The sequence below is a fragment of the Excalfactoria chinensis genome, chromosome 2 (genome assembly GCF_039878825.1).
Source record: "Excalfactoria chinensis isolate bCotChi1 chromosome 2, bCotChi1.hap2, whole genome shotgun sequence".
In the NCBI taxonomy this organism is placed as follows: domain Eukaryota; kingdom Metazoa; phylum Chordata; class Aves; order Galliformes; family Phasianidae; genus Excalfactoria; species Excalfactoria chinensis.
Window position 1 is genome coordinate 60,374,706 of NC_092826.1, and position 14,590 is coordinate 60,389,295.

General features: G+C 41.0%; 1 protein-coding gene across 1 annotated transcript; it reads right to left on the minus strand.

Annotated features, from left to right (window-relative positions):
- Nucleotides 1-841: 841 nt before the first annotated feature.
- Nucleotides 842-10,842, minus strand: NDUFS6 (NADH:ubiquinone oxidoreductase subunit S6). Its single transcript, XM_072329321.1, has 4 exons — nucleotides 10,655-10,842; nucleotides 8,747-8,800; nucleotides 7,276-7,398; nucleotides 842-6,199 (listed from the first exon to the last, which is right to left on the minus strand). The coding sequence occupies exons 1-4, from the start codon at nucleotides 10,796-10,798 to the stop codon at nucleotides 6,134-6,136; spliced, it is 387 nt and encodes a 128-aa protein (XP_072185422.1). The 5' UTR covers nucleotides 10,799-10,842; the 3' UTR covers nucleotides 842-6,133.
- Nucleotides 10,843-14,590: the final 3,748 nt, after the last annotated feature.

The following is a 14,590-nucleotide window of genomic DNA, read 5'->3' on the forward strand; positions in this document are numbered from 1 at the left end:
TCAGCCATTCCATTTTCAAACCACCAGTAGCAAAGTGACAGAGGTTTGAGAAAGGATGCCATCAAGAGTCCAAGGGACATACCTTCTCTTTCCTCCCACCTAGGAATTTGCTACCCTTTAATGCAGGTAATCTATAATAGTACAGTTGGCTAACCACGTGAGATTTTTACTTCTAACCCAAAATAAGATGGAGTACTACCAAGTGTAATCTTCACGGGAATCAGAGAATATTTCATTAACACTTTCAGCTTTATCAACCACTACTACTAATTTCATCAAAAATATATCAAGCTAGTTTGATGCGGCCTGGTTTTTCTGTAACTCATGTTGATTGGCACTAATTACATAACACTTCTTTAATTCATTATTAATTAGGTCCCTTATTATTTTGCCCAGAAGTGATGTCAAACTGACAGACATGTAATTACCCAGGTCATGCCTTTTACTCTCTTTGAATGCTGGCACATTAGCCATGTTTTATTCTCTTCCTCCAGTGTTACAAAGCTTATCAAAATACAACTTTAATGATCCAGGAAGCTCATTGGACAGCTCCATGAAAACTAATTATCTGGGCATGCCAATTTAAAAACATCTAAATTTAGCAGCTATTAAAGAACAACCCCTTGATTGCCTGTTAGTCTAAGTTGTTTTGTTGACTTCCTGTTACACAGTTACATAATAAAATAGATACATCTTTTAATTTTTATATCTTTTAACATCATTTAAGTTTACCATATCCTTCTCACATCTTAATAGATATTTACACACTTTCTATTAGCCTTGATTATACTTCCTATTGGTCTTGTTTCACCTTTGTTTTCTTAATTTTCTTCCAGCTTTTCACAATACACATATTTTGCTTAGATTCAGAGCCCACCTTGCTGTTCTCTGAACATGGAGTTAAGCTGTTAACAGCAGGGCTCCCTCAGTGTGACAACAAGTAAGTTTCCTTAGAGAACTCCCACTTTATTTATATTTTTAAAATCTGACCAAAAACTCTCAGAATCAGTTCATCATCTGTACAAACATCTGTGGTGCAACTTTTAAAATACCTGATCTACCTTTTGCCTACCATTCAGGATCCTGTAAACCTCTATCGTAATCCTACTTCAACTCCCACCCTCGAGTCTCAGAATCTGTTACTGAATCTGAAAACACCAGATTTCACCACATTCAAGTCACAGGTACCAATTTGAAGTATTCTTTACCTTCAGAGACACAACTGTGTAGAAGAAACAAGAATCATAATAAGCTCAAGGAAGTTTATAAACCAACCAGTGTATCAACAATATTAGGTAAGACTCTTCTCCTAAGTGTAGACAAGCAATTGCACCTTTCCTGATCCTCAAGCTTGTGAACGGCTAATAAGACTACACTCAGACATTAGCTCCTGCATCCCTTTTCTGTATGTCATTCAGCTTGCATTTCAGAGTTGGCACAAACAACCTGGAGAAAGTCCCATTCTCGTGTTAGGTGTGTTCCTTCAGAGAGAGCCTTGCAGGAGGCCACAGCTGATGGAATTTACAACTCTGAAGCCAACTAAGGCAGCAACTACTACAAGCTCTCTGCCAACGTCAGCCCTTGCAGTGCCTCCTATCGGATATGCCTGGGTCCTCTCCACTCAGAGATGGGCCTGTGCTATCCATGACACCAGTAGAATCACCGTCATAAGGAATATGTTTGTGGAAGACTCTTGCATCATTTTATCTTCAGTGTTCAGCATCCTTTGCAGCTTACCACTCTGGATTAAAACTGGGTCAGAAAGATCTCATTCTTCAATTGTACTGCTGTGCCTCCAACTTGCCATCTTTGCACAGAGGAAATTGCATTCAATTATCTTGAAGTTTAAAACTGAAAGCAACTCCCTCATTTGAGGTTCTCCTGGTCTTTGATACTCCAACCTGTTTACAGATGTATTTTTAGCATCCAAAACACTTCAGATTTCCTTTCAGCAGCTGATGCATAAGAACCAGGTTTCATATCGTCTAAAGCTAAAAAACTTCAAGGAGGGCTACACAGTGCAAAGACTGAGGTACTTCCCACTAAACCACAGTTCCACCTAGAGCAGCAGGAGAAGATACATCTTGCTGAAGAGAAGGAAAAAAATATTACAAATCCTTCCTGGAAGGAAGAAAATGCTTTACTTCCAAGTTTTCTTTGAAGGAGACTCTTCCCTACAGATAAAAGTTTAGAAGAATACGTATGGTCATTAAAATTACATAGCTAACAAGATAAGAATACAATTTACATCTTCTGAAATAAGCTATTCTGTCCCAAGCAAAAATACTTACACAAGCCTCTAAGTTATTTTCTCCTCCTTCTCCAATAGAGAAAATAAATTTCGAAAGACAGTGACTAATACTTAGACAAAGTTGGCACAAATGGAAATTACTTGATGTTAAGATAAAAATAGCATGTGAAGGCTAACAAAGATCATGTAATATTTTGCCAAGTTGCTATGCTATGAGGTCTCAATTTCCCTGTTAGATTTCTCATCTAAATGTGTGATTATTACAAGAATACAGAGATACCATTCTGATCATTAACCACTATAATAAACAGATTTAGATTTCTTGATCCAGATAAGCTTAAAATCTAGACAAACAACTGCTTTCTTAGATCATTCCAATATATGCTTTATACCTAGTGATAGTTTCAAAAAGAACAGGCATTTATGCTAGTATACAATTGTCAGTGGTGATAAAAACATAGGCAAAGCAAGGCAATTGGGAGGACTTTCTAAAGTAAGGTGTAGCATCAGAAGGATATGTGCAGTTATGCATATTCTCAAAGTATTTACATGATGCTAAAGTAGCGGGGGAAGTTTATAAGCAATGTTCCCAGTGTTCCATCACATTGCTTTGATTCTGCAGAAACTGCATTTTTGGTTCCTCTTACAAAATCTGTTCTTCCACACAGCAATTTTTGCTTTGTCATCTCAATTTTTCACACCTGAATGCTAGAAGTATTTCAGATGGCAAAATGAGCATCAAGTCATTGGATGGCAATGCAGACCTGGAATAATCAAGAACAACCACAGAACTTTCAGGTGCAGAGAAATAAAGTTCCTGTTACCGTCAGTTAAGTGCATCATTTTTGAGCTCCACGAGCTGTTTTCAGCATGGCAAAAAACAGGCAGTCAGTATGTTCAACTTGCAACTTCACAGTGCAATGAGTCAATAGAAAATTTGGAGATTTGTGATCTGGAAAGCCTGGAACAAAAGCTGTCACTACCTGGATGTGCATGTTCTTCCATGCATCCTGAACGAGCTGCTAATGCTGGACAATAAAAGAAAATGGGCAATAAAAAGAAAAATAAGTGAAAGTATTATCATCCTAATCAAAGACATTTACAGCAAGGATACATATTATGTATTTGATTATACTTTACTTGTTGTGATATATTGCTTCTAAGGAAACTGCTATTCTTCCCTAATTACACAAGTCCTGATAGGTCTGACCAGGCATGATAATTTACACCATAATATTCATGACAAGTTGAATGCAAGGTCATTTTTACCCCAATCAATCCATTCCACCAGCAAGGCTGAATTGACAGATGCAATTTTCAGCAAGCCTTGGTTTAGACAACATACTCAGAGGCCACCACAAAAATTTAATTACTCTTAAAGCCTCTGTAGATCAATAGCACAGAACATACCAAAGATGCCAATGATGTAGCTATGACAGAACTAAACATCTATATTGCTATTATTGTATGTTTTTTAATTAGAGAATGGAGAATACTCCTTATTTTCATAGTATCTAAACATATGTTATGGTTCGTACTATGGCAAATGGAACAAGCCTCTATACTTCCAACCCTGGAAGAAGTTATCTGTGAAAAACAGAACGGTGACTGATAGAATTCAGGTCTGTATGTTTTATTCCATATTACTTTCTAATCAGAATTTTTGTCTAAGAAACATAATGCTGCTTTAGTACTTCTTTAGCATTTTTAGTAAAATACTAAAAAATACTTAGTATTTTTTTAGTCTACAGTCATAAATCCATTTCCACACACATCCACTTATGGTAACAATAATTTCTGCTTTTCCTCACTTTTTTTCATGTTGATTTAAGCTGGTCTTTTCACAGATAAGTGGATGGTAGGACCTGAAGCACAAGAGACTTCATATAAACAGCCATTCACAACTAGATATGTAAACCTAGCTGCCAGGAAATATGTTACGAAGCTTGGAGTTTTCCTGTGACGATCATCAGTACAAAGTACAGACCTCCTCTGCTTCACTGGTGGAAATCACTAGCTCTACATGAAACAAGTACTTTAGTGAGAATAGCTGAGTCCAGTGGGAAGGGATCTGTCAGAGTCCTAAGCAGATGCTGTGCCAACTTAAACATTGTTAATTTATTATGAACAACAGTGATCCGAGTAGATATATTATTCATAAGAAAAATCAGAGGCTCAAAGAAGATGACCACACACAACAACACATCACTTTGCAGAGATGATAGCGTATGTGAGAATTTCATCAGTCATGTATAGCAATATACTTATAAATCATTACAAAGAATGAAGGCCAGTCTGATGATCACTGTCACTTCCATTGCTGCACATTTCAAAGAAAAGAAGTGGAAAGAAAAACATGAAGATTAAGCTCTGTCAGGTGGAACACGCATTAAAAAAAGAGGTGCATATGCATATAAGCAACTGTAGTGATAGCCTCTAAATATAACTTCGACAGAACAGTTTACACCTTCCTTAAAGGCTGGATGTAGTAGTTCATCTACAAATTGACACAGGTCAGTTTAGTAGCTACAGTCCCATAATGATTTGATTCAACTTGACACCATTACTTGAATTTAATTAAAGTAATATAAACAGAAGCTTTAGTAGAACCTATTCCACTGAACCTCAACTAAGCAGTAACAACTACCTGGGACCACTTCTCATTACTAGAGTTTAAAACATGTCACCTAACACTAAGAGACTAAAGCTTTCTTTGAAGCAGAGGCCAAAGTTCCCAACTTCCTCTTGTCTGAAAGTCATTCTGGAACTCTACAGAAATGAAATCAAGCAAGAAGGCAGCAGTGCAGGGCAATGAAGTTGGTGAGGGATCTGAAGCACAAGCCTTGTGAGGTGCAGCTGAGGGAGCTGGGGTTGTTTAGTCTGGAGGTTCAGGGGTTGCCTTATCACTGTATACAAAGGAGGTTGTGGTGAGGTGGGAGTCAGACTCTTCTCCTGCATAACTAGCAATAGGACTAGATGGAATGGCCCCAAGTCGCAGGTTGGACACAAGAAAATTCTTCTGAGTGAGTGGTTAGGTGCTGAAATGGGCTGCCCAGGGAGGTGGTAAAGTCACCATTCTGGAGGTGATCAAGAAATGCTTAGATGTTGTACTGACTGATGTGGTTTAGTGGATTCTATTACATGATTCTAAGATAACATCCTTCAATCAACCTAACGCAGCCTCACTGGTATTACACAGCTTGATTACTAAGAGCCCCCTCCTACCCAAATTAACAGAGCAGAAGATGCTACCTGAAATGGAGCAATAACTCTACTTTCTTGAGTCTAAAGTGGCTTTGAAGATATGAAATCCAAGAAGAATCCAAGAAGTGCTTATATGTACTCACCTTTCAGCTCACGCTGATTAACATTTTATACAATTAAGGAAGGGTAGCTGCTTAATTCAAAGATCACAATCGTCCTTCTGAGATAGACATCTGTAAATGGTACAGTGCTGAATATTCTATTTTTCTACGGCTTTTATTTTTGAACCTAGCCAGATTCAAAGCCATGAGCAAATTAACAGTGTCAAAACAATACCAAAAAACAATATTCTATGATAACCTACTGCCTAGTCATTTAAATCCAATTCAGTGTTCAAAAGAATACAAGTCCACTTGTCACAAACCATCTTTGCTGTATTTTAATGCCACTTTCACACCAAACAAGACATTTGTGCCATAAAAACAAAAATAAGTATTATATAAACAATATACCTTACAGGTCATCAATACTTGCAAAGCTGGGTTCTAAAGATGTGCAGACTGGATTTTCCATAGTTAAAATAAACACAAATGCTAATCTTGAGCTTTTAAATATACTGTTTATTTATAGTTAAGCATTAACATCTTAACAGATATGTGCAAGCATTCAGGTAATCATTCAGTGATGTTTCTGTTTAAACTGAAGTCCACAGTAGCCACATGTTCCAGTCTTTGTGTCTTTGTCCTGCAAAAATACAGAGACACAGAAACTGCTAGTTTTACTATACAGAACTTTCTGCAGGTACCAGCATTCAATATTCAAACTACAGGTTTGAATTGGCCTGTTAACACAAAGATCTCAAAAGTTACAAAAGCTAGACTTCCTCAAGAAAAGCGTAATGCAGATCAAAAGGAGTAAGTCAACAGATCAGCAGTGTGCTACAGACATTAACTTCTTAACTCTAATAAAAACAAGCTTCCAATTTTTTTTATGAGTTTGAATATCAGAGCACCTGCTTTGAAGACTGTAAAATGGTTCATTATGAAATGCTTAGTTTGTTCAAAATATAAATGTCTGTGTCTGTAGTTAAGAGTTGCAGCAACACTGCCGCTAAAGGACATTAGTGTCTCCTGCTATCCTCTTGAGCATTAAGTAAATACCAAAGCTTAGATGAGCAAGCAAAGACTAAGTCATCCACAGCAAGAGTTTGCCTGAGAACAATACCTAATCAGCTAGTGATCATTGATTCTACCAAGTTCATCAGCAGCCTCAACGTTATTATTCTTCAGAAAGACACAACCAGAAATTGTATCACTACTGTCAAGGAAAATAGGAAGATAAATGCCTAATTTTTTTACTGATTCTCTATGATGGAATCTTTCAATCTTCAGAACTACCAAGATTTCCATAAACTAAAAATACATTTTATTTTTTTCCTTGAACTAGCAAGATTCAGCATAAACCGCATAATCTAAAACACGCAGCATTTAAACACCTAGAGTAAGTGCCTCAAAACAGAGCAAGTGTTTTTTGCTTACAAGGCACTGCTTGTTTATTGTACTTTGTAGCTAATTTCTTTTTTTCAGAAAAGAAAAAAAGGATCATTTCTAACAAATCAACATCATGAGAAAAATTTCTGGTAATTTCAAATGGAAACTCTTAACTTTTATGGGTAGAAATCTTAATTTTATGTCAGGCATTAAATAAAATGAGCCTCTCAGTGGTTATTCTTTTACTTCATTCAATTAACATGCTAAAAGATAACCTTATGGATAAGAATTAACAAGTAAAACAGGCTATATGAGGAACAGCAACATTACCAAGTTTATGTACACTTTAGGATGTCCCAAAGCTCCACCACCACCATCGCATGATATAATTCTGCTTTCAACCTCACTCACAGGCTGTTCTGCTATTAAATCAATCGCAAAATTCTTGTTCACCTGCAAGAAGAAAAAAAAGCTTTTGAGTGGTAAAAGTAACCCAAACAGAAAACAACTACCATTTACTGCTTCCCCAGGTAGTTCCACTACAGCCATCTAAAGAAGCTCCTACATGTTTCCTCCCACCTCGTCCACAGCTCCAGCAGCTTAGATCATACTGTAAAATAGATCAGCAAATTAAAGACGTTAAGTTCAGCAAAAAAATCATCTCCTTTTCCTGACACAGGTCACACCCGTGCTCAGGCTTTCAACATGACCTGGGCATCTTCAGCAAAGAGATGAGCAAGAAAAAGCAAGCAACTGAAAATAGAAAATACTTAACTGACGCTGCCTCTGTACCATGTTTTAGCCACCACATGATAAAACTGAAAAAAGACTGTGTGCTGATAAACTCAAAAATGAAGGTGGGACAAGTAAGGTCAGAAGACAGATGAAACAACTGCCAGTAGCTTCAAGCCTCCCAGCATACAAGTTATTCCACCACTGCACACACAGCTGAAGAAAACATTACCATGGTGCAAAACAATTAGAAGGGCAAACTGTTCCAAAGCAGAAACAAAAAACAACTGTTATGCTGCTCTGTAAATTCACTTTATAAACAATGCCTGAATTGGATGTCACTGGCTGTAAGACTTCTTACTAGAGCATCTTACTACACATCTTGACAAACATAACCATTCCCTGAGTGTGTCAGAGGCACGCAACAGACTTGCGCCTAGGTAGAATCTATAGCATTTTATAACATTTTTATTCACCCATCTAAGCCATCTTCACCTAACTAGGTCAGACAACCATTTCTATCAAAGGTAACGTTACATACACAAGTATATAAAAATATACATAAAAAACAATGAAGGCATTATCTATTACCCTGCAGATAAAATTCACTAACATGCAGAAATCTGAGTTTCAGGAAAAAAAATAATAGTGTGGCAATTTTTTATAACAGAGTTAGACTCTTATGGGAAACCTTCAATAAAGACTCCACAAAATTTACTGTTTGCCAAATGCAGGATCTTCTTCACCTAAAGCTAAACAAAGTCAATTTTTTTTTGTTAGTTGATCTCACACATTCATGTGCTGTGCTGGCACAACCTGAAAGGCAGAGTTGAAGTGGAAGCTGTGGGGTGGCATTAGTTTCTCTGGTATCTGAAGGATTACACAAGGACATGATTGCACTGTTCTGCCTGCAGCACATGCAGTTTAATAGCTGCCATTCTCAGTCTTCTCACAGCTGATTGTTTCAGATCCTTACCAGAGATCATTAATCCTCTGGTTCTATACAGTTAAACATTCAAGATCCAGCACATCCACTCCCACTCCCCAGTGGGAAAGTAGTATAGGTTACCTCCTTTTGCCGTCCAACAAATCTAGCTCTCCTGTAATCCTTTTCATCATATACCTGAAATACAAAATAACTTCATGTTATTTAAAAAGCCTTGACCATAAACAAAGATTACAAAAGCTAAGAATTAAAAAAAATCAAGACTAAATTACTTCACAAGTAAATTACTTCAGTGTTTCATGAGTTTCAACTGTCACCATCCTGCCAGCATGCCCTGCACAGAAAAAACCAACACAATTCCCCTTTCTCAAAGGAAACATAGGTTGGAAAACAGAAGAGAAGGGGCAGGAAGCAGCAAGGCAGTCTTAGCTAAAGCCATCAAATACAAGCCTTAGCTATGACCAGAGACACCAACAGATTTATTCCTTGATCCAACACTGTCATCTGGAAGGTGAACTGAACTATGAAGTGTAAGTTTTATACATATATATTTATACACAAAAAATAAAGTAAAACTTTCTAACATACATGAAAAACAAATATAGCCTTCCAACATCAGCTACATGAGCCACACCTCTTCTAGAATTACATGGCACTCTCTAGTTGTCATACTCAGATTCCCTACATTGAAGGACAGAAGAAATGAACTTACTACACACACAAGTTTTGACTATGTAGCATCCAACAACAATGAATTCTATAGCACGCATTAAATAAGGAAGTAAGCCAGTTATCTGACAGATGTTGTATGCTGTCTACGTACTCTGGTTCAGAAAACTGCAAACATTTAATTTCCAAAGAAATTTCTCTGCATCTTTCATGGATCAACTTAAAGATTCAACCATCATCTAACAGTAAGAGGTTGTCAAGGACTAAAGGTGTTACAAGAATCACAGAATTGCTCAGGTTGGAAAAGACCTGAAGATCATTGAGCCCAACTGCAACCTAACCATACTACCCTAACTCTTAACAACACTCCACTAAATCAAGTCCCTGAGCACCACATCCAAGTGGTTTTTAAACCATCCAGGGATGGTGACTCAACCACATCCCTGGGTAGCCTATTCCAGTGCTTAACAACCCTTTCTGAAAGGAAGTTTTTCTCGATATCCAATCTAAGCCTCCCTTGGCACAACTTGAGGCCATTTCCCTTCGTCCTGTCACCAGTGAGAAAAGACCTGCCCCACTCCCACTGTAAGCACCTTTCAGGTATTAGAAGAGCGCAATAAGATCTTCCCTCAGCCTCCTTTTCCTCAGACTAAACAGCCCCAGTTCCTCATAGGGCACACTCCCCAAGCCCTTCACGAGCCTTGCTGCCCTTCTTTGGACCTGCTCCAGCACCTCAATGTCCTTTCTGTACTGGTGGACTAAAGTTGCAAGAGCTCAGAATTAACATCCAGGGTTTCTCTAAGAGTAATGCACCTCTGCTGGTGCAGAATTTTATGAGTGCAGCACGCAGGCTCTTACCGCTGGCAAAAACGCATAGCTAGTGATGGTGATTATGTTGCTAAATAGCTCTTTGTAGCTGAGAATTTACACAACCAAATAGTATTATCACTCTCATTGCTCTGCTGTGGGTTCCACAGAAATAAACAGAAGACATTAACTATGGAGCGACATATGTACACTCAAAACGAAGGGAAACAAGTGGAAAAATGTTTGCCTTCAGAGTAGTACTCTGTTCAGGACATAAAAAAAAAGAGGCTTGTAAGACAGGTACATCAGCACAGTGGGGAAAACACAAACAACAACCCAGCAATAACACAGGATGACAGTTTCAGCCTATCCAAGACTCCTGACGAATTAGGGCATAAAACGCAGACACTGTAGCTTCACAATGACATAAGATGAAAACGTTCCTTCAGCTCCTAACAGCCCGGTTCCAGGTCCGAGAAAGCCCAGCCGACTGCCCAGCGGGCAGCTCCCGGCCCTCAGCCTAGAACCACCAGACCCTCCGCCACAGCCCCTCACCTGCCCCGTGTGCGTCACCAGCTCGCCGGTGGCAGCAGCCCGCACACCATAGAACCGAAGGGAGTCGGCAGCAGCCTGACGAAGCAACACCGAGCGGCCGCAGGGCCGCAACAAGCAGCGGAAGGTCGCGCAGGGCGCCGCCATCTTAAGCCCGCATCAGAGGGGCCTGCGCATGCGCGTTCTCCACCCCTTTCCACGCCTGGTCTCGGCATTGCGCATGCGCGCGGCTCACGCGGGAAGGCTCCCACGGCCTGTGGGGGAGAGGAGCGTTCGGCGTCCGCTGGGGCAGTAGGGTTGGTAATGGTCGCGTTGTACGCGCTGCGCCCCGCTGAAAGGAGGGGGAAGTGGGGCGGGGTGGGGAGCCGGTGGCGGTCGGTGTCTTCATCCCTCACTGTCTCCGCAGGGTGCGGATCATGCTGTGCTTCCTGGCCAGGGTCGCCACCGGGCCGCTCCGTACGCTCGGCCGCTCGTCCTTGTGCTCGCTGGCGCCGCTGTGGCGGGTAGCGGCCGTCCCAGTGCCGCCCCTGTGTGGGGAGGCCGCCCTCAGCCGGGCCTTGCTGGCCGGCCCGCCGCTGCCTGGGCTGCTGCAGCTCTGTGCGGGGCTGAAGACTAAAACGTCGATCAAAAGGCGCTGCAAGGACTGCTATATTGTTCGCCGTCGGGGCCGGCTGTACGTCTGCTGCAAGACCCACCCCCGGCACAAGCAACGAAAGCTGTAGCCCCGTGTGTGCAAGTGCTCGTGCAACTCACGTGTCCCAAAAGAGAGGAAAGCAATAAACGCGGTGCTTGTGTGCAAGGCTTTCAATTGTATGTACGTCCATGTCAATGGGATCGCTCCCTCTTCCATGGGTGCCCATTGACTTGTAGCTGGCTGCTGGGGACCCAAAGCAGAAGGTGACAACATTGGATCTTGGCTCTAAAAGCGAAGTAACCTAACTTTGTAGCGTAGCAGGTGCTGTGTTGACCCTGCTTCAAACCATGGATGCTAAGAAATAACATGAAAAGACACAACTGTGGACCTTCTAGCTTCAGTGTCTCTCACTATCAGCTTACTCTTAAGTTAGTAAGAGTGAAGTGAAATCTTCTGCCTTGTAGATGTATTTGTGCTTAATACATGAAAATAAATATGGTTGATAGTGCCTTGTTACAATATACTATAAATCTTCCAGTAAGAAAGCCTTAACGTTGAAAACTGGCTACAGAACCAACAGTATAAAATGTAGTTGGACTCTATAGTGGAAAAAAATATATTACTTTGAAAGATGATGTTCTAACTTTTGATTCATATGCGAGCCGCTCCTCCTACTTCATTGTGTCGGCCCACATTATCAGAGGGGGATGTTGGTGGTATGGGAGTAGAGATGGGAACCTTCCCACCAGTATTCCACTACATGATATTGCCATGCAACAGATGGCAGCAGAGGGGCAGTCTGACAAAATGGTGTATGATGTGGAAGTATGGATGAAGTAAAGGTGTGTCACTGAGTTCTTCCGTGTGGAAAAAGTGGCATCCATTGACATCAATCAGTGCTTGTTCCACATTGATGAAGACCAAACAGTGTGAGCATAGCAAGATAGTGGTGCATTGTGTGCCCCCGGTGGCGCACGGTGTTAGAACCGCCGCTTGCAACACCAGGGGGCCCGGGTTCGAATCCCCCTTGTGGCGCAAGGGGTAAAACTGCCTCTCTGCTACACTAGAGGGCTCGAATGCCGGGAGTTGGACTCGATGATCTCTAAGGTCCCTTCCAACTCGCACGATACTATGATACTATGATGATTTCAGCAGTGATAACAGCAGTGGGTCACCTCAGCTGGTGCTGCTTTATAGGAGCATGGCTTACAGGCCTTTGTTCATTGCTGGTGCAAATGTATTGCTAATAGTGGTGATTATGTTGAAAAAGTGTTTCCATGTCTTTCGCTTCATTGTTGCCACTACTGAAACACTGCTGAAACCTTCCTGCATATTTCTACATCATACACTGTTTTGTCATACCGTCTTTTGTCTGTCTGTCTCTTAGCATCAAAACGCAATGGAATATTTTTGGGAAGGTTCAGCCTCTACTGCCCATACCATGCCAACATCTACCTCTAGCACTGAGGTTTAGTATAGTAAAATAGGAGGCATTACTTTTTTAGACACTCCTACTTTCTAAATGCTTGTGTGTTTAAATGTAAGCAGAAGAACTTCCTGGAAAATTTTACTCCTGCTTTAATACACCCATACCAGCTAAACAGTCCAAATGGAATCTTTAAAAGCAATGATTTTCCAATTCAGGTTAACAGTACCCTTTGATTTTAGGTGTCTGCTGTATATTTTTCTTTGGCAGAAAAGAACTGTATGTTGTAAAATCCTATGATAGCTGATGAGTGTAGCTAGTAAGACCCCTTTAAGGTAAACGGTGTAAATATGGTTAGAAAACCCAGTGATTTGCTCAAGCCTTTTTCTGGATGATCATGGAGGATGTGCAAGGACTGAGCCATGGGTTAAATGAATTGCCCATCTGATGAAGTGAGAGACTGTGGGGTTTTGTGCCAGTTTTCAAACTGTGTCCCACTTGCCAAGAGCAGCATCAAATGTTGAAGAGGGAGATCTGCAAGTTTGAATTGCCAGGGCTAGGAACAGCAATCGATTGCAAGTTTGAAACACAGTGTAGTTGCATGTGGAATTCAGGGACAGATTTATCCAGTTGGTATCTGTTAAATCCAGTCACAATTCCTCTCTACAACAGGGAGTGAAATGTACAGAAACAATTACTGTACTGGAGAGAGGTGCACAAAATACCATGCTTACATTTTCCATTTTAGCTCAAAGCTTTAGCTCAGGTTTTTATAGAATACAGACTCAGCAGCCTATTTCAACAATTTATAATTAGGAAAAAAATGTTTTTTTTTTTTCAATTAAAGACATTGAATTTGCTGCTGGTCAGAAACCTAAAATATGAAGTAATATCAGTTGTTTGATATGGCTGTAGCGTGCACCAGTACAGGCTGGGGGAAGACCTGCTGGAGAGGAGCTTTGCTGAGGGACCTGGGCGTCCTGGTGGATGACAGGTTGGCCATGAGCCAGCAGTGTGCCCTTGTAGCCAAAAAGGCCAATGGCATACTGGGGTGCATTAAAAAGAGCGTAGCCAGCAGGTCAAGGGAGGTGATCCTCCCCCTCTACTCTGCCCTGTTAAGGCCTCATCTGGAATATTGTGTCCAGTTCTGGGCTCCTCAGTACAAAAAAGACAGGGATCTCTTGGAAAGAGTCCAGCGGAGGGCCACAAAGATGGTGAAGGGCCTGGAGCATCTCCCCTATGAGGAGAGACTTAGGGAACTGGGTCTGTTTAGCCTTGAGAAAAGAAGGCTGAGAGGGGACTTGATCCAGGTTTATAAATACCTGAAGTGTGGGAGCCATAGTGGCGAGGCTGGTCTGTTTTCAGTAGTGCGTGGGGACAGGACCAGGGGCAATGGGCTGAAACTTCAGCATAGGAAGTTCCGCACGAATGTGCGCAAGAACTTCTTTACAGTGAGGGTGACGGAGCACTGGAACAGGCTGCCCAGGGAGGTGGTGGAGTCTCCTTCTCTGGAGATATTCAAGACCCGCCTGGATGCCTACCTGTGTGACATGGTGTAGGGAGCCTGCTTTGGCAGGGGGGTTGGACTCGATGATCTCTAGAGGTCCCTTCCAACCCCTACAATTCTGTGATTCTGTAGATTTTTCATCTTCTGAATGGTCAGCTTGTGATACCGGGGATGGAGGGTTCAAAAGAATGGAGTATTTGTGGACATCATTTAAACAGCTTAGTTGGTAACACAGATTTTTGGAAAGAGGGTTATAGGATTAGAAACAAGAAGATTTGGGGTTGTGATTATACTCTGCTATTTACTTGCTGGATAATGTCAAAAAAGTGATTTTGCCTTTGTCTCTTTCTATCTGCAAAATGAGAGTGCTGC

Coding starts and splice junctions, on each gene's coding strand:
- NDUFS6 (XM_072329321.1), bottom strand. CDS start 10,798: ATGGCGGCGCCCTGCGCGACCTTCCGCTGCTTGTTGCGGCCCTGCGGC. Junction 7,399..8,746: donor TTGTTGGACGGCAAAAGGAG/GTAACCTATACT, acceptor TTCTTCTTGCAG/GTGAACAAGAATTTTGCGAT. Junction 6,200..7,275: donor CTAAAGTGTACATAAACTTG/GTAATGTTGCTG, acceptor GTATTTTTGCAG/GACAAAGACACAAAGACTGG.